The sequence below is a fragment of the Miniopterus schreibersii genome, assembly GCF_964146895.1.
Source record: "Miniopterus schreibersii genome assembly, chromosome: 7".
Taxonomy (NCBI): Eukaryota; Metazoa; Chordata; class Mammalia; order Chiroptera; family Miniopteridae; genus Miniopterus; species Miniopterus schreibersii.
In genome coordinates this window covers 45,872,350-45,899,688 of record NC_138108.1, presented here as the reverse complement: position 1 = coordinate 45,899,688, position 27,339 = coordinate 45,872,350, and the positions used below count along the sequence as shown (strand labels likewise).

Here is a 27,339-nt window from a genome sequence, read left to right as displayed (position 1 = left end):
AAACTCATACAAATCTGTTTTGCCTTTTGCATTGTATGGGATAAAAAGGATATGTGAATCCCAACAATACCTTTCAAAGGATAAGCTCCAATGTAAGGCATAGACAGGTGATGAGAGCAGACAGGGTCAGGTGCAGTTGTAGTCAGGACTCAGAATCAGGTGTCAGTGAAGAACTTGGGTCTGTTATTTGCCTTCTGCTCTACTCTGAACTATGGGACTATGGGACTGAGAGGATATACTTGGGAAGTGAGAGGAAATAATTTCCACTTAACCTGACTGCCAAGCAGCTGGCGAGGAATTGCAAATTTAAATGGCAGAAATTTAAACTCTAGGTATAAACCTGTTCAGTGATAAGAACATTTACAAAACAGGGCTTGAGGCAACAAAGTGGGGAAGCAGGAACACAATATTTCATCTTGGTCTTATATAATGCATTTGCAACATACTGAAGTTACAAAATAAAATAATGGGATAATGACAACTAAAAAAATATTGAAATTGCAAATTAAAATAACATAGAATAAGAGGCTTACCAGGTTTCCAACGCTGAGAACACTGAAGATTTCCTCACTCATTGGATAAGATTCCATGGCCAAAAAATATATGTTTAGAATTATGCACATAGTGAGAAAAAGATCAGTAAATGGGTGCATCATAATCACATGGAGAAACTCTTTCAGTTTTACCCAACAGGGAGAACAATTCCAGATCAAGAAAATTTTAGCAAATTTATACCAACACAATGGGCATCTCTTCTGAGAATTTTTATGTTCTGCAATGAAAGAATAGGAAAGTTAAACTTTAGCAAATTGCCTAACTTTAATAGAAAATTTTGACTTTTGCATGTAAAAAGAGGTTTGAAACTAGACCTCTGACTTGGAATTAGCAAAAAAAATAAAATAAAATAGAAAAATATTTTATACTAATAAGCAAAGTAAATTTCTTCTATTTTGTTCATGCTAGCTGAATTAGACAAATGAAAATGAGACAAGCTGTGAATTAGAAGTAAAATATAGGAGTATCTGTCAAAAAAACAAATATGGAATACAGTTGAGAGTATTATAATTTATAATTTCTAGATTTATAGGCTTTATAAAATAATGTCTTTCAATATTGGCATGATAATGAGTTACTGGTTATATGTTAAAAAAACAGTCAATATAGAGAGGAGCTTATTAATGTTATACACTCACACACACACACACACTCTCCAGGCTTTATTTTTAGTTACAAGTTGTCACTTCTATGTCACTTTCAGTGTTAAAAAAAAAATTCCTTGGCACTCTTTGGTGACCCTTTCCAATGTTTAAAACACTGTGTTTATGTAACTTTTATAAATTATTCATCCTAATATTCTCATGTTATTCCTTAAATTTTAGTTATTGTGTAAACTTCTGAAGCAATTATAGAATTTCTTTAAAAGTGAATCTTATGAATAGTGCCTTCCATAGTGTCTGAATAGTTTTTCCTTTACCTTCATGACTGACAGCAGCAGCATCCAACACATCCAAAGGAGCAAGTGTAGAAACTGGTGATCTTTTCTTCATTTCTATTTGTGTGGTCTTGGTCTAAAAAGAAATTTGATGAGTCTAATGCTGGCTTCTTCCCTTTGTTGACCCAGGACTATAACTATAAGGTTTATAACCTCCTTAAAAATGCTGAGTTTTACCTCCAGAAGCTTTTCTTTTTCTTTTGGGAAATGAGTATAACTTGCAACTCGACAAAATAATGTTATGATATGAGGTCCACTATAAAAGGAGTAAATCAGAGAACGATAGTGGTATTACTCATATTTGACAAATAATTCAATGTATAGTTTAGGATTAGTGTAAGATATCCAGTTGGCAAACATACTATTGAATAACAACAGTATTCCTCTAACACCTTAAGTTTTTTCCTTCAGAATATGTTAACATTATAACTTTGCAAATTCTCTTGACAAAATCAAAATGATTTGGTTTTATAATGATGAAGTAAGTCTTGAAGAATACCAGGTAATAGATTTTTTAAAACTGCTTTCATTAGAACATATATGATAATTCCATAAAGGAATCACTTCTTCCTGTCTCTCATGTCTCTTGAGCAATGGTTTTAATTAAGATACCCTCTGCTTTGCTGATGTAGCCACACAAGGTTAGAAAGAATCCTTGCATTGAGAAGCCACTCCAGACTCCTAACTTTGATGGAGAGGTTACAAGTTCTATACATTCACAAGTATTACAAATATAGCTCAAGGTGTTTCTAGTGACCATGTATAAAATTTGTAATTGGATTTAAATGGTAAGAAATTGACAATGGATGGGGAGATAATATTACACTATAGATTTTCCAAGAGTTTTCCATTTGGCACACACAAAGGATAATAATATTTATATATTTGTTAACTTGGGGTAAACAGGCAAGGCTACGCTTGGATAGAGGTAACTGGCTTGGGAGAGGATGCCACCTTCACACTGAGAGAATTAGTAGTTGAGGCTCACCAATAACCTATACGCATCACACTCAGGTTGGCAAGTTCTGCTGTGGTCTATTTGAAGAGGCATAATAGATATGAAAGGAGTCATATTCACCTAACTCAGTACCAGTTGAATCCCCTCTAATTTCACAAATAGTGGACCTAAAAGAGGTGAAAACCAATCGTATAACATACTGAGTTCCATTAGCAGATACTGCAGTTCTACAGATCTTGTTCCCCTCCCCTCCCCTTTTTTAATTCAAAAAGTAAGCTAAAAGCTGAAGATGTAAAGTTAACTTATTTATTTAAACCATGATTATTTAAGAAACTATTTTAGCTTACTTATAAAGTTACATAAAATATGTTATAAACTATACAATTACAAATTTCCATGAGATTAAAAAACAACAGAAGTACAACTTTTCTGTTAAGATTTGACAAGAATTTCCCAAGTGTATCTTCATAAAGATGACACTTGGGTGATATAGGGAATAATATCTTCTACTGTATATTCTTTATAATATAAAGAAAATACTTCTCATAGAGCTATTTCTGATCATGATGATGTTTGATGGAATCACACCAAAGAGCAAGTCAGTAAAGACAGTGTGGGGAGTTGAAGGGTAGAGTGAGTAGAATAATAATGTTATTGTTTATATAGTCAATGCTAAATTTTCTACTAATTTGGCCTGAACTATGGATGTATTTTAGAATATAAAATGAACAAACCGCATATTTTGATTGAGCTTCTCAAAAATATTAAATGAATGTCCACAGTGGGCCGACTCCTGAGGACACAGCTGTTTACAATGAAAATTCAGAGGATCATAACTCAATAACTTTTTTTGTGGAAGTTTAAGAGCTAATAAGGGCATATGCCTGGATTTCAGATAATTCAATATCAGAATTAGGCTAGGAAAAGGGACTGGGCTTCTCCTCATAACTGGTTTAAATTCCCTCTGGAGGGAGGTATAAATAAGGAGGAACCCAGTCATACTTGTGACATTAAGCAACGAATACCTGAAGTGTTCATCTTGGACTCAGATTTGCTCTCTCCACTGCAGCCACACTGGCCTTTTTAATCCTCTGACTCACCCTGTCCCCACCCCCATGTAGTATGCTCATTCCTCTGATTTCAGCTCAAGTGACAGTTCCTCATAAAAACCTTTCCTGACTCGGAGAAATGCTTTATCATAGTCTCTCAAAGCAGCGTATTTCTCTCTTTTATAGCATTTGCTAGTTTTGTTTTTTTCTCAGTAGAGAGTAATACCATCAACCACCAGAAACCTAATATTCAGCTTCAACAATATTATACTCTTCATTTCTAATGTATTATTCATCCAAGTTTTTTTCTGAAAGATTTTAAATCAATTTTTAAACATCATATAATTACACAGAATAAGCTTTTTTTCTTACTTTTCAATTATAGTTGACATTCAATATTATTTTATATTAGTTTCAGGTGTACAGCATAGTGGTTAGACATTTATATAATTTACAAAGTGATCACCCCGGAAAATCTAGTACCAACCTGGCACGACACAGTTATTATGATATAATTGACTATATTCCCTATGCTGTACTTTACATCCTCATGACTATTTTGTAACTACCAATCTGCACTTCTTAATCCCTTCACCTTTTCACCCAGCCCTCCAACCCCCCCTCCCATCTAGCAACCATCAGCTTGCTCCATGCATTTGTTTCTGTTTTATTTGTTCTGTTCTTTAGATTTCACATATAAGTGAAATCATGTAGCATCTGTCTTTCCCTGCCTGACAGTAAGCTTTTTAAGAAACATAATCATAACACCATTAGTAATTCCTTAATATTATCCAATACCCAGACCATGTTCAATCTTCTTTCATTGCTCAGAACCATTCTATTGTAGTTGATTTGTTCCAATAAAAATACAAATAAGATCTACAAATTGTACTTAGTTGATGGGTCTATTGATTATATTGTGATTTTAATTTATTTATTTTTCTATGTGATTTATTTGTTCAAGATACTGGTTCACTTATACTATAGAATTTTCCACATTCTTTGACAGATTGTGTCCACTTAGTGTAATTTAATGTGTTCTTCTCTTTCCTACTGTCTCTGGAAAAAGAAATATCTAGAGGCTTATTAGACTTAGCTCAGATTTTTTAAAGTAATTTATTATATGTGGTGTTTTATGTTTCCTATTTCATAACATTGGGAAACACGTAATGTCTGGTGGTCTTAGAGTTACAATTTTGTGTTATAATTTTATAGTTTATCTCCCCACTAGATCATTAGCTTCATAAAGATAGATATTGTATTTGTATTTATTAAAGTTTTTTTAAATCTTCAGTGCTTAGTATAATGCCTAGCATATAACAGATTGACAATAACGTTTTATTTAACTGGATAGATGGGTTATGAAAAGGTCAATTTAAATGGGCAAATAATATGAAAATATTTATAATCCTGCAGTTGTATGTAACTGATTCTCTTCCTGTGCTTTTGCCAGTAACTGACAATTTACAGAAAAGTTTCATTTGAAAATTGTGTAATTGATGGTATAATATTTTTTCAGCACTGAAACAAGAAGTGGTAAACCCTGGGTTTTCTTCCTCTGTATTAAGAAATCAAATACCAATAAATATAGATCAAACTTTGAAACTGTAACTCCTCAGTGAGGGTTAAATTTGAGGACTCATGAAGGCACTTGTGTTTAGTACATAGCTGATGCTCAATAAGCATTATTATTAACATTATTATTATAAATTACCCTAAAAGGGGATATAGTCAGAAGCAAAAATTTTATGTTGATGAAGAATTCTTCATATGAACTGCTGTGCCTTTTTATGTTCCCTGTAATTTGCCATTAACATTTTTCAGTTGCTTAGTATATTCTAAGAAGTCCCAAGCACTTAACATGAATTCATTTCATTTGAATCTTACAACAACCTATGAGACAGATATTATAGTTATTTACATATTACAGATAAAGAAGCTGAAGCTGAGAAAAATTAACAGAATTGGCAAATATCATACATCCATTAAGTGACTAAAATGGACTGAAATCTATATTTATCTTACTGCAAAATTATGCTTTCAGCCAATATGATCTAATGCTTTCTTATAATGTGAGAATATGAAGTATCTAAATGCTCTCCCACTAATACCAACATTGGAATTAGACTCTGACTAGTCTTCATTCAGATCGGTCACCTAAAGGGTCCTCAGTACGTTACATGTTAAATTCTTCTCTCTCCAGTGTTTTCTTATGTATAATAAAAAGCGAAAAGAAAAGAAATCTTGTGAAAATGTTTTTTACTCTCACTCTGGAAAACCTTTGCATGACAAAATGTCCTAGTACTCTTCCAAGGAAAGAAATTCTTTACAATTGAAATATTTTAATTAAAATCAGAAAGGCTTTGTGTGATCCAGAGCAGCCAAATGAATGAAGATATTGGAAAATTAGGAAATAATCCAAGTTCTTAAGCAGAGTTAATAGGGCATCTCATCCTGGGATAAGAGAAGCATTGTGGTCTTGGATACATTTGTGTGTAGCCCTTGACATTTGAAATGTCACTTCAAAACAAATTACACATTCAACATATCATTCAGACTGTAATCATTCAATATTAAGGACCCTGGACTCATTTCTAGACACAGAAAGCTTTTGTATTTTGTTTCTCTGTGACTTCCTCATGGGTGATATAATGACTATACTCAATAGCCTCTTTTTATACATGTTTTCTTCATATGGTCTATAATTGCTTCTTGTTTCAATGGTATGTGTGTTATGGACCGCGCAGAGACAAGTATTTGTCAATAAGTTATTTGTTATGATCCTGTATCATGTTGTTCAGGCCCACTTTTTGGAAGGATGACTTTCCTAGAGCTTATTTATTGATAATTGTTAGATGGGCAGGTACAGAAATTAGGGTACAGAACTCACCAGGGCAGGAAGTTCCAGGTGCCTAGCAAGGGGCAAAACTGGGAAAACAAGAACCTTGTCCCCAGGGTAATCTATCCTCACCTAGCATATTGCTGGTCATGCAGTTTAGACCTCCTAAGCGTTTCTCCCTAAAGATAACATCTAAGCCTCAGTTGTATTTCAGCTCCAGGCCCAGATAAGCAGCAAAACCAGGCAAGTGATGCAGGCGGCTGACTAAGGACCAGATACATTGACTAATGACCTCCTGCCCTGGCACCAACCAATCAGTGGAGACCAAGACCCTGAAAGAGCACATCTGGAAAGTTGATGAATATTCTATTGAGACCTTCCCTTGAGACCTCTCCTAAGATTCCCATCTGCAAGACAAACAAAAGACCCAGGGTGAGCTCCCCACCAGGGGAGCATATGCTAGCGCCATCTCTATCCGTCTGAGGGGACCCAATAGGACTTGCAACCAGGGGAGCAATGGACAGCAGCAGCTCATCCCAGGCTTATCTCCTGAACCTGTCTCCAAGGCCCCCTTCTCTCTGACTTCTCAGTGAGCCAAAGCAGCCCTGCCTGGGCTCTCCCGTTGCTTCTTCTATGCTATTCCTTGTTTCACTGTCCCAAGTATATTTTTGCTGCCATCATGGACCCAATATCCTTTGGCTCAGTGCTGTGTAGCCCTTCCCTTTGGATATCCCCAACCCCTTTTAATAAATTTAATTTTTCTTTATTCACCCGTCTGAGATCGCTATCTTGCTTGCCTGTGCAATACCAATAGCCTTTTAATAATGATTTAATAAAAAGGGTTACATATGTAGGTAAGTTAACACTTTCCCCTTTTTAACTCAGAAGAAATCTTTAGTATTCATGAACCTTTTAGCCAGATTTGCTACACATTCCAATCAGTGCCAGAGTATATCTTTTTTTTTTTTTTTTAATATATCTTTATTGATTTCAGAGAGAGGAAGGGAGAGGGAGAGAGGTAGAAACATCGATGAGTCATTGATCGGCTGTAGCCCGCAACCCGGGCATGTGCCCTGACCGGGAATCGAACCCTGATCTCCCGGATCCTAGGTCGCTGCTCAACCGCTGAGCCACGCCCGGCTGGGCACCAGAGTGTATCTTGGCCCTTTACTTTTCCCCATCTCTTCTATATGAGGGTCCCTGCTATAGTTTCTTTCTATCATTTGTCAGCTACCTCAATCTGTCCTTTTGCCATATAATAGAAAATGTGGTTTGATTCCCAACCCCCCCCCCCCCCCCAGTGTAAACAATCTTTATTAGCGGGTATCAAGAGTGCAAAGTAGTAACAAATCCAGTGAGATCCAAAGGAGGCAGGACATGGCTCCCTTCCCCCAACCAAGGGCCCATAACCAGACTAATGGGGCAGGAGCACTTGACTGTGGCCAGTTTGGAACCAGCGCCCTTCAAACAAGATCTCGGGGGGAAAGGAGCAACACCACTGAAGAGGCATGGGCTGGGTACCGTCACAGGTTGCACGCCTTCTGCTCAACACACAGCTTCACAACTCCAGGTAGGGGTGTTAGGCAACTGGCTAAAACTATCCCTCTCCAAAGCAAGGAGGAGGTGCGAGATTGCCAGCTCCTGTGGAGTATAAGCAAAGTACTTCTGGCTCATTTCCTGGGTCTTGTTTTCCCTTTTAGCAAACTTTTCAGCACGATTTAGATTGTAAAAGAAAAATTCCTACAACTTCTTTAATGCTACTTCTGTCAATTCTTTTAGATTCATAAACCAAATCTTTTGCTTGAAAGATAAAAATCTGAAAATGTATTCAAACACAACACTAAGATCATTGAAAATTAGAGTAAACCCTTGTTAAGTTTTACTAATCATGAATTTAATTACTCCATGAATAAAATAATTCCCTATATCATGACACACAGCTCATTTCCTCTCGAAGGAGCTAGCAAGACAATAAAGTAATTTTTTTTTAATCTTTTTACAACTTCAGTCCTGTACTTTTATCCATGCTTTTAGAACTTTGTGATTTCTAAATTATGGAAAGCATTATCACTTTGAGTTGAACATGGAAATTTTCCAGTTAATTCTGAAGCAAGTTTGAATTAATAAACTTTACCTGCATTGTGAGAAGTCAAGTTTAAAAAATATGTATATATTCATAGTTTGTGAGCAGTAGTAATACATGTTTTGGAACAAAAAATGTATATATTAATGAAATCTTTAAAGATATTGGCTATTCCTACCATAGTGCATTCAGGAAAGAATGCTATGTAGCAAAAGCAAATGCTCTTATCAGAATCACTTTTAGTCTTATCATGTACCAGATATTGAGCATCTAATAATGCACTCCTTGAGAAAATAACTCAGACTCTGATTCTAAGAAGCATTTAAAAAATTATACCTCAGCTGCTTCATTTTCTTCTTGAAGTAAAGTGTGCTGAAATTTTGGATCCATCTTCTTGGCTTTCTCAGCAGCTGTCTGCTTTTCTTCTTCATAGGACATAGCAAGTATGCCCAAGAACAAGCTTGCCATATAAAAGGCAAACCAAAAGCTTATTACAATAAAAAATATCATGTAGACCTTTCCAGAAGCATAAAGGACCTAAGGAGAGGTGGAAAACAGGACAAAAGAAGAAAATGTTATTTGTCTTCCTGTAATCTGTTTTAAAATAAAAAATGAATTTTTTTATAAAAATAATTTAGTCATAACTGGAATGTAATCACAAGACAGTTTAGTACTGGCTCTATGTGGAAAAAATAAGCAAAAACTCTTCAACTTCAGACATATCTAAGGTATAATATATATGGTATAAAACCAAAGAAAGAATTGAGTAATTTAATTAATTTAGGGTGAGCATTTGACCTTTATGTCTTCATTAATAAAGCAAACATAGTGAAAAAAAATTGTTATCTCCCAACAAAGAAAGCTGATGATCTAAATATGGAAGATAATTTCTTTGCAACAGAATCAAATAAAACCACGAATGCAAAGATCTTAGCTCATGACAAGTATGCAATAAAGATGAACTACTGTTAAACATAACTCTACTCCATGAGCACTGACACTTTGTTTTGCTCATTTCTGTACCCGCGGAGCATCAAAGCATACATGGGTCAAGTAAATACATGTTGAAAGAATGGAGAATAATATTCTTCAAAACATGAGCTGTTGTCTTGAGGAATAATTGCTGAATTTCCCTAGCCAGAGTCAGTTTAGTTTCAGGCAATATTCAGAGTTCAAATCCAGTCCAAATCAAAGAAAACCTTATTTACGCTAGTCAATAAAACTTAGAGTGTAAAAATGATGCAGGTACCGCATGGACTCCAACACCAGGGAATTCCCAGACTGGTTTCTCATTTCAGGGGAACTGGGAAAAGATTTCCCTCAAGCCAATGCTAACAAGAAAATTAGCTAACACACTTTGAGGGTTATAAAGAAAGCAAGACATTTATTATTATATAAAATGACACAATCCAAAAATTCTTATGTTTTTTGTTTATTAAGATTTCATTAAGCATTCCTACGTGTTAGATGTTGAGAACACAAAAATTAAAATAAGACAAAATACTTCTTCATAGGTAGCACATCTCCTAGTGGAAGGAAGAACTGAGCAAACAATTAAAATAACACTGTCAGAGGCAATGATAAGGGACCATGGGCTTCCGGTAGGAAATGATATGAGCTGACGGAAGAGCTCAAAGGAGAAATCTGGCCTTGAGGCATGAATCCAAGGCATGAAACTGAAGATAGAAAAAGATTTGGATTTGGGGCAGAGTGCAACAGAGATTAATAAAAGAAATTATGGGAAAAGCTTATGTAGGAAACAGCAAGTTTTTTTTATACTCAAATAGAACAGAAAGTACATAAAGAAAACCTGAATCTTTGTTTTAGTGAGTATTATGTCCTTCTGAGAAACTATGGCACACAAATCATCAGTGATGAAGACAGGCTTTCAGAATTTGGATTTCAGGTTTCATAACAACAAGCCTTCTTTTACAATTGAGACACAACTGAATATTAAAGAGAAAGGAGAATAGAAGAATTGAAAGGAAATAGCACATTGTATGTAATACTTGGTAATCTCATAGGTTCAAATTTGTGACTAAAGAATTGGTATCTAGAAATGTTCTTAACTCAGTTAATATCACAAAACAGGAGAGGGATACCTGGCACATATATGTTTGTAACTTTGGGGAGGTTACCCAACCACTCTGATCTTAATGTCTTCATAGAAAAAGTGGATGTATATATACACATACTGACCATGTAGAATTGTTTAAAGCTTAAATGAGATATCACACATAAGAGCACAGACTTTGGCATAGTGTTAGAATATAGTTTGACCTTTAATAATTCTGGTTTTCTTTCCTTCTGTCGCCAAATTCTTCTCCACATAAAAATTTAATTAACTATGTTGCATTCGATCATTATCTTAGAAGGGAGGAGCATGGAGCATGGTACCATTCTTATGTGCACAGCAGATTATCTCTGTACTTACCTGGTGATACAGGGCTTCAGGGAAATCCTGTGTCATTAACCGGAATAGGGCTAGTAAGGCCCAGCCGAAATTGTCAAAATTTGTGTAGCCATTATCAGGATTTATGCCAGCTTTTACACACACATATCCTTCAGGACACTGACTAAAAAAGACAAAGAAAAGAAAAACTGCTTACTCTTAGGTGACTTTCAGATTATGGCCAAATCATAAATGTAGAACATCTGTCCATAAATAATAAAAGGCTCTCGTTTCTACAGGGAGCAGTCTTTTCCCAAACAATTCCCAATGAAAAAGTTGCATATGTCTTAGATTTTAAGTTGGTATACGTGAACAGTGCTAATATAGCTAAAAGGAAATAGGGCCTTGACAAGTGGTTTTTGCCAAGCCTTTGTAAAGGTTTCTTTACTACCCAATATCAAAGTGAAAGTATAACCGATGAAATAGAACAGTGATAAAAATAAAACTGCAATAGGTGAGGGTGAGGGTTTAATTTTCAAGTAATCTCACCTCAACTCCTTAGAGCCTATTATTCAAGGATGAGAAAACATCACATTAATAATTATAAGCAGTACTTTCACTACCAAGGAAAGAGCAAATATTTATTTCATTTCCTTTTATGGAGTTTTCATACTTTTATCTACTGGGGGCTTGAGTGTGTGGCCAATGACTGCTGCAGTGGCCCAATAAACCATGCTTCCCTCTATTCACCGGCTTGCCTAGTTCCCTCCCACATTATTTTGGCTTTGGCTATGTGAATTGTTTTGGACATTTGTTAATGGTTAATAAAGGTCGTACAAACAGAGGTTTAAAAGTAATTGTGCCTTGAGGCTTGCTAAACTGCTGACTCACATAATCTGAACAAATGAATTTTTGTTCTTGTCTTAAGGCACTGACTTTTGGGATCCTTTACCCTGCAACAAGGTATGAGGGCTACAGGCGAAACACTCATGACTCTCTCTTCCGGCCTTAAAGTGTATCACTATGATTCTGACTATCCATGACCAAGTATCTTCAATATGAGTCTGGAATGCCCACAAAAAGGGTTAGCTAGAGTTGTATGGGACAGACATACAATGGGATGAGTTCCCAATTTGGACTTGAGACGAGAGTGTAAGCCCAGAAAGAGTTGGGCAAAAAGAGTTGAGCAAGTGACAAAATATCCAAATCAACTGAATATAACTAAACTACATAATTCATGCTCCTCTCCCCATCATGTGCCTTTTGTCAATCTGGGTCCCCAAGCCTAAGAAAGAATTGAGCCTACAGATGGGTATCAAGTCATCCAAACTGAGGGAAGTAACGTAAAGAACGACACAAGGCATAGCACTGTGCAGAAGCTATTTCTACTTCCATATCTCATCTGAAACAGCAGGACAGGAAGACATGAGAGTTGTGTTCTCACTGAAGAATTACTTATAAATACTGTTTTTAAGAACAAGAAGCTTTGTATTAATATGTTACTGTCATAAAAGATAGCCAAGCCATAAAATAAGTGAAATAACAGCATATCTTTAATATTTTTTTCTTCAAAGGCTCTGGCCAAAGAAAAGATTAGACTATTGTCCTTTCTGGTAATTTCCACTAGCTCTGAGGCACAAGGAAAACAGAAAAAATCAGCTCTGCTGTTTAAGTCCCAGCTCTGCTGTTTACTAACTTCTTGATATTGAATAAATACTTTAGGTATTGTCTATTGGTTTCTTTTGTAAAATTGTTTTAATAGTATTCCATACTATTCACTTCTCGACATGGTTTTGATGATCAAATTAGGTAATCTAATCAAATGGGAACCATAAGTAAAGGCAGTAATTATTCAATAAATACTATTGATTGGTGAAGGTGACCTGATAGAAGAAAACATCAACATCACTTACCCGGCATCTGTTCTGTTGCCACAAAGGAGAGCATATCTTTCTCCTTCCAAATAATAGAAGTTTTCTGTTTCTGAAAATAGGAAAGAAATGATATTCTATATCTAATCATGAGGGGACAGCATATCTGAAAACCATTTAAACCACTATAGTGGGAATGAATTAGCATATAGCCTGGCTGTTTTTTGTTTTGTTTTGTATTTTAATCTAGGAAGCTGTCCTAGCATCTGATGCACCAGCCAAATGACCTCTGGCAATCCACCTACTTCACTTACCTGAAAGTGATAAAACTCAGTATAGAAAGAGGAGATTCCCTTTCAAAATCAGAGTTCAGGAAAATGAATATAACCAGCCAGGTATGATTAGGTCCCTGAAGGAAAAATTTCCAAGACTAATATGTTTGAAAGCTGAGAACCTTTATTTCCAGAATTTATTCCTGATACTCTTCCTGAGCAGAAGACCCGATTTTTCTGTCTTTGGGTTTAATTTCCATTCTCTTCTCACTCCGACACTTATTTTTCTACATCGAATATCCAGTGCCAATTACTTCCCTGATGTCACCCAATTTTGACCACAACTCAAGCTGATCTTAATTACAGCCCATAGGATCTATCCATGTATCCTTCCCTGTCCATTAAAATGTAAACTGTGTATTTATAAATATAGTTACCAGGGTTGGGAACATGCATCCTGAAGAGCATTGGTTTTTAGGTTCTAAATTCAAATCACAGAGATCAAATCCATGAGAGCAGTCCTGAGTCTGTGTGTTTGTGTGTGTTGAGTGTACATACAAACATATATATGTACACAAAATTGTATGTATATTATTCATACAAAATTGAATTACTCCAATCTCAAATAATGTCACTTGAAATAACTTTAGAAAAAATTTAAATCATAAATAATTAGAAACCATCAAATCTTTTGAATGACAGTCAAAAACCAAATGGAATTTGACATTAGTAAAACTAGGCAGTTTCAATTACTTTCCTAAGTACAAGGACTATGACATGGCAATTAGGTTAATAATATAATATATTCAGCAATTCCTAACTTGCCATTTGAGGAAATGGATTGACAAATTCTAAAGTGGTAATCTTTAAAAGTGATTTCTTCGTAATATAGGGTGTCCCCCCAAAATGTATATACACTTTGAGCAGTTATTAATTCCAATGTGTTAAATCTGAAAAGAAAGAAATATCAATTGAGCGATCAGCTGTTAAAGTGTGGATACATTTTTGGGGGGAACTCTGTATATTTTAATAAAGATGAAAAGAACCTGTTTTCTTAGCAATAACTAGTGAAGTAGCAAAAATTGTCAATTTTTAAGTAATTAGCATATTTTTGTGACCATGTCAAAGAAACCAAAGGGTATTTCAATTGGAAACTAACATTTAATATCTATCTCTTGTCCTCACCACTAAAATCAGGACCTTGAAATTGACACACATAATAAGGAAACATTTCACATACTCATATACTAATAATTTTGTATTACTCACATCATAATCATATTATGGGGTAAACTGAAGAGTAAAATTTATTAAGATTTGTTTTAGAAGTTATTAAATCCAAAGTATAAATCAGTGTAGAAGGACTACATAAGAAGTACCAACATTTGGTTTTTATTAGTTCAAAAATATGCTTTTTTTCCTAAATACTGTCAGAAAGGACTTGATAATTTCAATATGAGAGAAAAATCCAGTAAGAGTGTGGTCTGGTGAAAAGGGAATGGGTATTAAAGCCAGGCTGTGCTTGGTCAGAATCTGGTTTTATCACCATGTAGTTACAGTGCTCTGGAGCATTCACTGAATTTCTCTGAACTTCATTTCCTTGTTTGTAACAGGGGATATTAGTGTCTCCTCTGCAGGATTATGGTGAAGATATATGACCAGGCTTGTGAACTACTTAAGTATGAGTTAAGCAATACCTATGTGGCATTATTTCTATTAGCCTAAAATATTCTCAAAATTAAAAACATTTGACCTCTAAAGGTCACTGTCAAGAAAGTGAAAAAGCCCAAAGAATGGAGAAAATGTTTTCAAATCATGTATCTGATAAGAGTGTGGTATCCAGGATATATAAAGACCTTATTTCAATTCAATAATAAACAAGCAAATAACCCAATCAGAAATGGACAGTGGATTGAAATAGGCATTTCTCCAAAGAAGATATACAAGTGGCCCATAAGCACATAAAGTGCTGTTGAGCAACATTAGTCAGTGAGGAAATGCAAATCAAAGCTACAGTGGGACACCTCATACCTACTAGAATAACTATAATTAAAAAAGGGGTAATAACAAGTGTTGTCAAAGATGTAGAGGAACTGGAACCCTCATATACTGCTGCTGATAATGTAATGTGGTGGAGTAACTTTGGAAAACAGTTTGGAAGTCCCTCTAAAAGTTAAAATTAACATATGACCCACCAATTCTATTCCTAGGTATATAACCAAGAGAACTGACAGGAGATGTTTACACAAAAATGTGTACATAAATATTCATAGCAGCATTATCCATAATAGTCATAAAAGATAAAAAACATATCAATCAATTGATGAATGTATTTTTAAATGTGATATATACATAAAATGGAATATTACTCAGCCACAAAAAGAGATGAAGTACCGATTGGTGCTACAACATGAACCTTGAAAACATTATGTTAAATGAAAGAAGCTAGTGACAAAAGACCATACATTGTTTGATTTGTTTATATGAAATGTCCAGAATAGGAAAATATATAGAGACAAAAAGTAGATTAGTGGTTGCCAGGGGCTGGTGCAAGAGGAATGAGAAGTGATTGCTGATGGAGAGGAGTTTCTGTTCGGGGTGATGAGAATGTTCTGGATTTAGACAGTGGTGATGGTGATACAACCTTGTGAACAAACTAAAACTGTGACTCTTATGGTATATAAATTATACATCAATTTTAAAAACCAAAACTAAAAACAACATGCCCCCCCCGCAAAAAATAAAAATTTTAATTTTTTGACATAGATGGCAAGTGATTCTTACCTCGAATGTAACCTGGGTTTCTGGTTCTGTTGTGCAGGGTTTCAGTTTCATTTTCTTGGGGCCATCGGAGACATTTATGCTTTAGGTTGCCCATGAAGAGCCCCATCCCAATTAGAGAAAATATGCTCAGAAAAAACAAAGTAAGGATAATGACACCAGTAAGTTTCTTCACGCATTGGAGCAGGGTCCCTACATAAGACTTCACACCTGAAAAGAGACAGGTTTGTTTTCAATAAACTAAAATCTCTTAGTAAAGCAGTAGTAGCAAACTTCTCCCACAGCATATACATACTCCATCGAAATTGGTAGCTTTGTGTTTCATAATCTAATTTATCATTATCTAGGTCTAATAAATTAACGAAACCCCAAACTTTAAGGTTTTTGTATTGTTGCTAATTTTTTACACCTAACAAAATAATTCAGACACAATATATTTTAAAATTAGTCATCTGTTTGTTTCTCTGTACTACGTAAAGGACAGACTTTCTCTCTTGGTTACTGCTTTTCATACCAATCACCATTGTTTATAAGCATAAGTAAAGATATAGTTATTAATCAAAATGGGTTGCAAATGTTGTTGAAGCAAAAAGTAGTTGGAAACAGCAGTTTTCTATAATATTCTTTCATTAATTTTTAAGACTTCAATTTTTGGAAATGATTAAATAAAACATGAAAAATTTTAATGACTACAAATGAGAAAAACACAGCTGTGATATATGCAAGCTGTATTTATTTATTTTTATGGATTTCAGAGAGAAGAAGGGAGGGAGAGGGAGAGAGAGAGAGAGGGGGAAAGAGAGAGAGAGAGAGAGGGAGAGAAACATCAATGATGAGAGTCATTGGTCGGCTGCCTCCTGCAATGCACTTCAGAGAGTGGAAGGGAGAGGGAGAGAGAGATAGAAAGAAACATCAGTGGTGAGAGTCATTGATCAACTGATTGCCTCTTGCAACGCCCCATGCTGGGGACTGAGACCATCACCGGGGTATGTGCCCTGACCGGGAATTGAACCTCCATCTCCTGGATCACAGGTCAATGCTCAACTGCTGAGCCACGCCCGGCCAGGTGCAGGCTGTATTTATATCAGAACACTTTCTAATTGAGAATTCAAGCTTAAATTCGGCTTTATTTAAAGACATTTGTTATTCTAGTTATTAAATAAGACATGCTTAATTCTGAAAACGTAGAAAACAAGAAGAAACAAAACACAAAAAATACACAATTGTACTTCACAGATGAAACTACAAATTTCCTTCCTTCCTCCTTCCTTCTTTCCTCTTTTCCCCTTGGTCTCTTCTTATTTGTTGGTCTGTTTATAGTTAGGATTCTAATAACTGCTCAGCTCAACAATGAATGAGAATACAGTAGCTCTGTGATGCCGAGCAAGTTAATCAACATTTTTATACCTCCATTTTATTATCTTTAAAATGGGAATAATAACACTTATTTCATATATTATTGTGAGAATTAAAAATCTATTTTTTTAAATGACCTCCACAGATGATTGGATTTCTTGAGTGTAATAGAATGGGGCTGAAATAAAGCTACTCTTATGGTTAAAGAAATGTGATATGTAGATTAAATACATTTTTTGGGACACCCTACACATTCAATGGCTAGTATATTAAAATACATGTATATAGCCTAATTTGCTACTTGAAATTATACTATTAACATTTTTTGCTATATACAAGTGTTTTTTTTTAAGTGTTACATAAGAAATGGTATGACCACTTAAGCATTGACACATATGTTTAAATTGCTTTTCAGAGATGTTAAACCAATGTGTAAACCAAACACTATATATGTATATAGCCAAGCCTTCATTAAAAATAAAATATTAAAAAAATTATTTCCAATTTATTAGAAGAAAAATGAGATCACTTTAATATAATTACTGTGATTACTATAATGAACTTTTAAAACATGCATATTTGCACTGTACTTTGTTTAATAACTTTCCTGAGTCCTCTGTATATTATTCTACTGAAAAATTTTTCATATTGTTTTCTTGAATAGCTCTTAAATAAGAATGGGTGTGTGTATACACACACACACATATATACCAAATTTTTATGAGCTTTAATTTATTGGTGACATTTTGTTTGAGAGTAAAAAAATCACCATCCAATTTTACAGAATCAAATTTATTAATAATTTTCTTTTTTTCACCATTCATTATTATTTACCAGTCAAAGTTCTGAACCATATGCCAATTTTGATTTTGATTTCCTGGTTTAACTTTCCCCTTCATTTTACTTTTAAACTTTTATTTTGTTTTAGTTTAGGTATCTCTGGTGAAGTTCAATTTATTTCTGATTTAATATTAAAGTCTCTACATATTGACAGAAAAACTTAAACCAATAATTTTCACTTTCATAAACTGGCTTTATTTTGGATTGGCCTTTACCATTTTGGTTTTTGGTTTTTATATTCCCCTTATGATTTACTATGTATTCTACATTTTCTAAATAAACTTCAATATCTTTCTTTTTTCTTCTAGTATATCTATTTTGAGATCCTGTATCAAACTTAAGTTCTTATTTTGAACAAATGTACTCTCTACATCAAAAATAAAACTGTATCTACTAGTCTTACCACAAAAGAACATAACTATATTTGCTTTCTCACATTTCTCAATTTCCACTTCTCAGTTTTTATTAAAGTAATTTCAAAACTTTGACCTAATTATAATTGTTAATTTTATGTAGTTTGCACTGTATATTCTCTTTCATGATTTATAGGAAGGATAACATTCAAAGTCTACAAAGGTTTCTCAGACAATATAAATTCATACAAATAGGAAGAGGAGGAGACTGGGTTGAAGATGCCGGACCTAAAGGGTCAGCTGCTCCACAACTCCAGCTGGTAGTTGCATCCAGGAATTTGGTTGGATTGATGCTGACAGTTTATCCAAATTAATTTAGAGTTTAATGTTAAAATCACCAGATTTTTATAAGGTTGGTATCTATTCCAAAGTTTTTAATAACACAAATAAAATATGTTTCTAGTTCAAGAATGACTTACAGATGTCCATGCTAGAATTACTAATTTATAATATTTGTATTCTGTTTTGCAACCCACTAACAACAGTTATTTGGAATTCATTCTCTATTGAAATGATTTAAAAGTTCATCGCGATTACGTTTGGTAGTAAATCTTCCCATTGTTGAATATTTTATTTTTATACTTTCATTTTTCAACAGATATTCAGGAAAGATACACATGTAAAATTTCAGAACTCTTATGTGGCTGAGAATATATTTCTGTTGACTTCACACATGAATGACAGACAGGTATAAAATTCTAGTGTCATAACCTCTCTGCCTACACCCCCCCCGAAGTTCTGAAACTCCACTGCCCACTCAAAAGGTCTAAGGATGGCCTTTCCATAGCCTCTTTTTTTTTTTTTTTAAATTTTTTCCTTGTAGGGGTTTTATAGTACTTTTATAAGTGTATCTTTTAGTTTTTTTGTGTGGGTTTTTTTTTTTTTTTGTCTTATATAAGATGAACCTTTTCCATTTGTGACTAAGGTCTTTCTCAATTTAAGTGATTAAAAAAATTCTGATGTATTTTTGAATAATTTGTCTTTTACATTTATTCTGGTCTCCTTTTTAGTATTACCAATTATCCATAAAATGAAACTTAGTTTTCTTTCCTTCAGTAATCCATCCAATTTTTGGTTCTACTGTATTAATATAGAGCACCTCTAGTTTTTCTCTACACAAGTGGTTTTGATTTACTCTACCATAATATTATACAGATATTATATTTTACTGCTTCTATTGCCCTCAAATATTAACCAAGGGTTATTATAATTTTTATCACCTTTTAGTTTTAACAATCTTTTTATTTGTCATTTTATAATCTCATTTTCATCTTCTGCTTCCAAGAGTTTAGGTTTTCTTCTATTGGGACTACAAAACATGAGTTTTTATGCTTGCTCCTATTTCTTAGAGCACTTTTTTTTAAAAGAAAAAAAGAATTATTTTCAATCTCTGAAATAGTATGTTTCTCTTTCTATGTTGCAAAATATTTTTATACACTTTATATTGCTGCTATGTGCCCTGCTTATCTTCTCCCTTAAAGAAAAAGAGTAGGTCCTACCAGCCTGTGTGCTGTGAACTCCAGTAAGTGTACTTCTCTTGCATTAACTGGGGTTCACCTGATTTCTTCTATAATCCTTGCCTCTACTCCTAAAATGAAGATGCAGTTGATGCAATTTTATTTTCTAGTAATTTGCGGAGACCACTAAGGAAGTTAAGACTGTGACAGTTCCTACCAGGGCAACTCTCACTGGTTGCTTCACTGGGTTTGGCGAAACTGCCTTGCCACAAACCATGTTTACTATACAGCTCTATTGAGATATAACTTATAAATCATACAATTCACCCATTTAATGTGTACAAATCAGTGTTTTAGTATATTTACACGGTTATGCATCCATCATCACACTCTCCAATCTTTTTGCTGTTTTACCAGCCTAGACTCCAAGTACATAGTATGTGTATGTGTGGCCTTCTTTATGGCATCCCAGTAGACAAAAATTGCCTGTAGTTCTTACTTTTGGTATTATCACACTTTCCCCTGGGCTTATTGATCCAACTACTTCATAATAGTCTGACTCATAGCAGCCAAAAATCTCTGATAAGAGTTGTTCCTATCTAATTGTTTTAATTCATTCTGAATAACAAATTAGGTGCTGGTGGGGTTCTTTAGGATATCTTCAGGAATGGGAGCTATAAATTAGTCCTCAGCATCTTCCATCAATGTGGTCACAGCCTTATTTAGCAGGACCTCCTCAAACTTTGTGGCATGTGGAATGTACCCTATCCAAGCACTCAGAACAAAAGGGGATTTATGTCATGTTACTTTATTTATTTCATCTGATTGTTAGATCCAATAGGAGAAGAAGAGGAAGGTTAGACATCTGTCTGGGCTGCTATCTCTCTCAGAAGCCTAAAGACAATTTTATAAGTTCATACTTAAGATGTAAGAATAAATAAATAGTAGAAAAATAATATTTTTGATTGAGCTCTATATTTTATCATAATTAATGAACCCACTTCAAATAAATAACAGTCAAATGTGACATTTTTTTGCCTTTCCTGTAGTGACTGAAATAAATTTAAATATCAGATAATTTATTGATTTCAAAGCTGAAGCAGTATTCAATTTAATATTTCTTCAAATAGTAACAGAGGAATACAAATCAATATATGGGAATACATAAAACAAAATGAAGACAAGGAACTCAGTGCCATTTCTTACCTTGGTTTAAAGGAATAATTTTCAAAATTCTCAAACTTCTTGCAATTCTAAATATTAGTATGAAGTTCAGAGGTGAATATATTGTTATATGCCTGTGGAATTAAGTTAGAGTTATTTAGAGGTCATACTGAGATTATGCTAAGTATCTTTGGCTTTTTATATTCTTTAAAACTTATTTTTAAAACCATATATCCAAATATTTCTCTTGCTCTCATTATTCCATTTTGCAAATAGTGTATTACTAATTGGAAGACAAAGATTGCTCCAATGTGCAAAGTAGCCAGGTAAATACTAATTCACAATCAAGTATGAGAATTTATAAAATTTTGATACTGTGAGTTCTCTTAATTCCATATTTATGTCATCTTCATAAATACTTTGTTATCTAACTAATAACAAGATAATTTAAAATAAAAACAGTAATCTTTTAAAGGAATGATCTTCAGTTGAAGGAATTAAGGTGATTTTGATGAGAACAGTGGTAATGGTGACTATAGAAGAAAGGAAGGTACACAGTGGTTAAGAGCACAGGCTCTGGAGCCAGACTGGCTGGGTAGAAATCCAGGCTCCACTCTTTACTGGCTGAATGATGGAAAAATTACCTAATCTTTACTGTCTCAGTTTCCCCAGAAGTAAAGTGGGGATAATAATACTTCCTTATTCTGAGGTTTCTGAGGGGATTAAGTGTGTTAATACATGTAAAGTGCATAGAAGAACAGCTGGCACAGGCTAAGAGACATCTAAGAGTTAGCTGTGTTAAGTGTTTGCTAACACAGCAGAAGAAATAATAATAGTAATAGTAGAAGTAGTGGTGATACTAATTGCAATGATTTTAGCTACTATATTTTGATTGCTTACAACATGGCAGAACTAATTATTAACCTTTATAAATATATTTTTTTAATTTTTGACACAGAATCTATAAATATAATATTATTTTAAATTTAACAGGCATTTAACACCATTGATCACTCAACCACAAAGCAGAGTACATTAAAAAGGTGTATTTAAAAAATAAATGCATATGCAAATTATTAGAATTTAATGTAACACTTTAGGAAATGTAAAAAATTATGTGTGTGTTTTTAAAATAGCTTATTCAGATATCTAATATAGTTATTGGTCTTAGGAAATGTAAGTAAATAAAATGTAGATTTGAGACAAAACTGTATATGCTAGGATCCTAAGTCTCCAGATTTTCTGCTGACTAAAAATAACTTAAAAAGCAAAAATTCAACTTCTACCATCTTTGCTTCATGTGGAAAACATAGATAATATCCCATTCCTTTAATTTTTATTGCATATTCTGAGACCTAGTTCAGTTGGAGCTGTCTGAGGGAGCTCACTATGACTATAATTTATGAAATATTCTTTATTTGCAAAATTTTTTCAGGGAGAAAACTTTTCCACCCTCAATTTTTTAATGAAAAACATTTGCTTAGCAAGGTATTAAGATGTTTGCAGCTTAAATAAATACTCACTCAAACAAAGTTACACTGAAGTCAAGCCAGTTCCATGGATCACCAAAGAAATAATAAGATCCTGTCCAGATGCCTCTTGCAACGAGTTTTACAAGTATTTCAAATGTGTAAATTGCAAGCAAAGTGATCCTGCAGAAAAATTTTATATTTACATTAAAAGTGAAAATAATACATTGTCAGTTCTGAAATACAATGTCTATGATAACTATCTGGCAACCAATCAACCAACGAACCAATCGACTGCCAGACAACAATCCAAAAAGCATGTGCCCTTTGAACCGTAGGATAGGCTTTAGATAGGGCTTCTAGGGTGGCCTATGTCTCATGGCATCAACCATACAATCTGACTATCAGTTTTTTCAACAAGTGCTAGCTCAGGATTATAGTCTTTATATTTATTTAGGTAAATGATGAAAATTTCAAATATCAAATTTATTCCACGTTGGGAATCATGCAATAATTAACTCAATGGTAAAGGGGTTTAAAGAACTAATTTTATTATATGTACATATAATGCCTTTTATGGCTAATCAGTATTATATTTACCTTCCAAAGTCAACTAGTTTTAAGAGCAGAATTAAACTTGAGAGACAGCATCAAGAAAGCCTTCATCCCTAGAAAATTTAATGGGCCTTTCCATCATTGTAGGCTAACGCCAAGTCAATCTACTCACATACCCCAGGAAAGAGAAAAGAAGTAGAATAGAAAGAAAGGCGAATAACTTTCATAAAGAATGAAAAGAAATAAAGTTATCTAAGTTTGAAACAAATCAGGTGTGGGATTGCAAGAGTAAAGAAAATTTGAGGAACTGAATTATTATATTAATCCTTAGTGATTAACTTTAAAATGAAACCTCATTTGTATGATACCAGAGGCATAAGCCTATAGCTAGAGACTCAAACATTTACATAATGTTAACCTAACAGGTTGGGAAATAATGAAAGAGCAGAAAAACATTAAAACTGATTAATTGACACATATGTATATTTGTTTCTACTTAGAAAATTCATTAATCATGGTAGGTATATAAATATTATGTACAATGACTATTATGTTATATATAAGATATAAATATTAAGTTGTACAATGTTATAATATTTAGTATATAATGTACAGTAGTGCCATATGTAAATATAACATATAATTTTATATTAGAATATGTATAATAAACTTTATTACTTACTGTAATTCTGGCCCCCATTTTGGCAAATTAGTCATGGACATAAATACGCAGTCAATCAGGACACTAATCAAAATAAACAGTCGAAAAAATGTAGATTACAGTCAAGGAATAATAGATAATAAATAATATTGGAAATACATGTTTCTAAATCTGTTTATATGCGTATACACGTGAAATAAAAGTTTCTTAAACTATCAAAAAATATATATTATTCATATTGACAATGAAGATTAAGATTTGTGAATATTTACTACTGTTATGTGTACTAAAAATATATTTAAATGCATTTTCAAATATGGGACACTTAGTGCAGTTGATCCAGATTTCAATATGACATAAAATGAGACATCAATTCAAAAGAGGAAAAGACTGCAGCGCTATTTGAACAGAATAGTTGCATTTGATATTTACACATTCTAAAGTCAACAGAAAAGGATATGGGTGCACCAAAATCTTCACAGCTGTTCTTCTAATTAAATTGAAAGGCGACAGTGTACACCAGGTGGCATTAAATCTGAAAATTGTTCTCTTTTTATTTAATACCATGAAAGTCTGTAAGGCAAAAAAGAGCATCGTGTGAAATGAGAACTATGAACTATATAACCTAACCAAGTATGCGACATATTGACAATGGCTATTTCAGCCATGAGTTCTAACAGTTATATTTTTCTTATATTTTGATATTCTTTCACAGACAAAATCAATGGAAAGGTGTGAGTTTGAAAAACAGAAACAAAAATAACCCTCTTTTCATTGATATTTAGGCTTATCAACCACTTTTTTTTTTTTTGGCTAGCATTCTACTTGAGAAAACCATTTGCCATATACCAGTCCTCAAGTCTTCCTACATAACTGAAATAATAGAAAGAAAGGTATATATTAACGGCTTATGGAGATGCATTTAAACATACTAGAATTCAATAAATGTAAAAAAAGAATGTTAATTTAATTTCAAGGCAAATGAGGTGTGGGATTACAATAGTAAAAATGACCCAAATGCACTGAAATATTACATCAATCATTAGTAATTATTCATGGTTTAAAACCCTACTTGTTTGTTATCATTGTCATAACATACATTTAGATCATGTAAAAATAATATGTTGAGATATAAAGCAAAACAAATGAAAGATAAAAAATATCCCAAAAATGAGTCATATACATATGTATCTATGTATATGTGTGTGTATCTACAATATATATGTACGCACTGTGAAAGTGTGTAAGAGTGTATGTCTCTGTATACACACCTTTACTATAATACACACCCATTTGGAAAATTCATTTATTGTGGTATGTGCATAAATATATATTGAATATTATATACTGTTATAATATAACAGTATATAATATATGGTATATAATGCAATGTAATACAATATACTATAATATACTAAAATGATATGTTTAAATATAACCTCTTATACAGGGCATGGAAAAGTAGGTTTACAGTTGTGAATATGTGAGTTTACTTTTGTATTATTATTTATTAATTATTGTATTATTTTCCATATGAACAACTGTAAACCTACTTTTGTCCCACCATGTATACTATACTATATTTTATATTACATAACATATAATTATACAGAGGTGTATATGATGAATATATATTGGTACTTATATTTGTGTGTGTGTGTGTATATATATACACACACACACACAAATATATTAGTGGATACAAATATATATTTGCCAATTATTTATAAATATATGGTCTGAATGGAAACCTTTTCCAACATACAATCTGTGGATATTTGGACTGTGTTATAGATATTTTCCCTCTTTTCATTTAAATGCAATGAGAAAATTAAAAAGGGCCCCCAAAATAAATCTGATTATTTAAAATGTGCTTTCTATATATTTTCCAGAACAATCTCAAATTTCAAGAAGATGAATGTGCAACCAAACAGCTTATATGTCTTTACGAAGCAAAGAGTAATTCCAGGTATAATATTTTCCAGTTAATGTTTAAGTGCTGAAATTGTTTATTTAATTTTAGAATCATTAACTGCTTTGCCATTTTTAACAGAATAAATTGAATATAATTCAAAATGTTAGTAACTGTGTCATCATTAATAACTACTTTTCATACTAAGCTATGCTGCAGTTTTTGACTTGTCTTATTTTTCAAAGTCCTTGTTTTTTTCCTTCAGTAACAAACCTGATTTACTTATCACTTCAATATATACTACAAAGAACTCCAAACTTTGCTTTATTAGAATTATCTCTAAGGTTATTGTGTTTTATTGAGTTTTACGATTAAAGCACAGCAAAAGCTAGAAGCAGAGATAATTGAGATGAGGACTTCCATTTCCACTAAATGGTCTCAAGATTTTACAGGTGTTTATTATTAATGTTGTATAATGCCCTGGAGGTCACCACAGTCACTGGAGTCCTTTGTCAATGCATACATTTACACTGTAAAATGCCAATACTCTCCCACCATGCAAAGATTCAAGAGTTGTGGTTGTATAAAATGATCACTTTGCCTTCCATCCAGAGTTTCGGTTCAATTCCATTTCACCCACTTGTTAATATCTATGAATGCTCTACAAGAATATCAAATTACATTTGTCCAGAATAGGTCTAATCCTCTTCTCCCTCAAACTTGGTGTTTTTTATAGTTATTGCCTATTTGTCGCAGCACCACCATTCTTTCAGGCTTGAAACCTTGGCATTATTAGTTAGTCTTCAAATCCTGCTGATCCTTCTTGGGTTTGTTACCTCTCTCCTCTGAAACGCTTCTATAATCCAGGCCTCTGACCATCAGTCCTGGATTTCTCTTTCTCTCCTATTTCATTTTTATGACCCTATCACTTCCATGCAATAGTAATTTAGAAATCTTCATATTAATCTTACTAAATATTGCATTCATCGCATCAGTCTTTTGGCCGTCGCATTAAATCCGTGTTGAAATCTCACTTATTTCATCTGTTTCCTACAACTTGCAACACAGTTGCAAGGGTTCCGGGTCTATCATCACCCTGTTTCTTCCCTGTTCCAGAACTCATCATTGCTCTTGCTTGTTCCAAGACCTTCCCTTTGCCTCGTTAAAATGGGAAATATCCTTTAAACTCACATTCTGTTTATTTAATGAAGACTCTTCCAGCTGTCAGTCCACATGGATCTCTGCCTTTTCTAAACATAATTACTATTTTTATCATTTTGTGCTTTTTCTTCAATTGTTCAAATATTTAGTAGGTTTCACAAGTTATTCTGGAGATAAGATAGAATGTGAATGTATGAGTGAATAAAAATGATAAATAAAATATAGCTTGGTTTTATTTTCCTGACTACTAAGTGAGCTCATCAAGTTGAACACAGGAAACTGTGTACATATTATAGAAATTTTATATTATCGTTATTTTAAAATTGATAACCTTAAATAGCCAATCATCATACTCCAATAAAACAAATCATTATTTTAAGGCATAGCAGAGGGGAGATGGGTGGGAAGGCCTAGATAAAAGAAGGCGAAGAGGTTAGCCTAAGAACATATATTCATAGCCCATGGAAGCAGACAACAGTGTGTTGAAGGCTGGGGGGTGGGGGGCAAGGGGGACAAGAGGGCTGGGTGGAGGTGCGCAAAGGGGGGAAATGAGGGACAGCTATAATAGTGCCAACAATTTTTAAAAATTATTTTAGTGAAGTTTCAGGTTACAA

General features: G+C 33.5%; 1 protein-coding gene across 1 annotated transcript in view; it reads right to left on the bottom strand.

The window, feature by feature from the left end:
• The window catches only part of SCN7A (sodium voltage-gated channel alpha subunit 7), a 74,948-nt gene that overhangs the window by 26,900 nt on the left and 20,709 nt on the right, over positions 1–27,339 (bottom strand). The window contains exons 3-12 of the mRNA XM_081143205.1: positions 24,113–24,225; positions 23,674–23,763; positions 22,491–22,619; positions 21,010–21,101; positions 15,741–15,947; positions 12,727–12,796; positions 10,856–10,997; positions 8,758–8,958; positions 1,475–1,568; positions 534–772 (exon numbers count right to left, since the gene is read on the bottom strand). Coding sequence (XP_080999331.1) covers positions 534–772; positions 1,475–1,568; positions 8,758–8,958; positions 10,856–10,997; positions 12,727–12,796; positions 15,741–15,947; positions 21,010–21,101; positions 22,491–22,619; positions 23,674–23,763; positions 24,113–24,225 — 1,377 coding nt within the window. The remainder of the gene's footprint in view (positions 1–533; positions 773–1,474; positions 1,569–8,757; positions 8,959–10,855; positions 10,998–12,726; positions 12,797–15,740; positions 15,948–21,009; positions 21,102–22,490; positions 22,620–23,673; positions 23,764–24,112; positions 24,226–27,339) is intronic.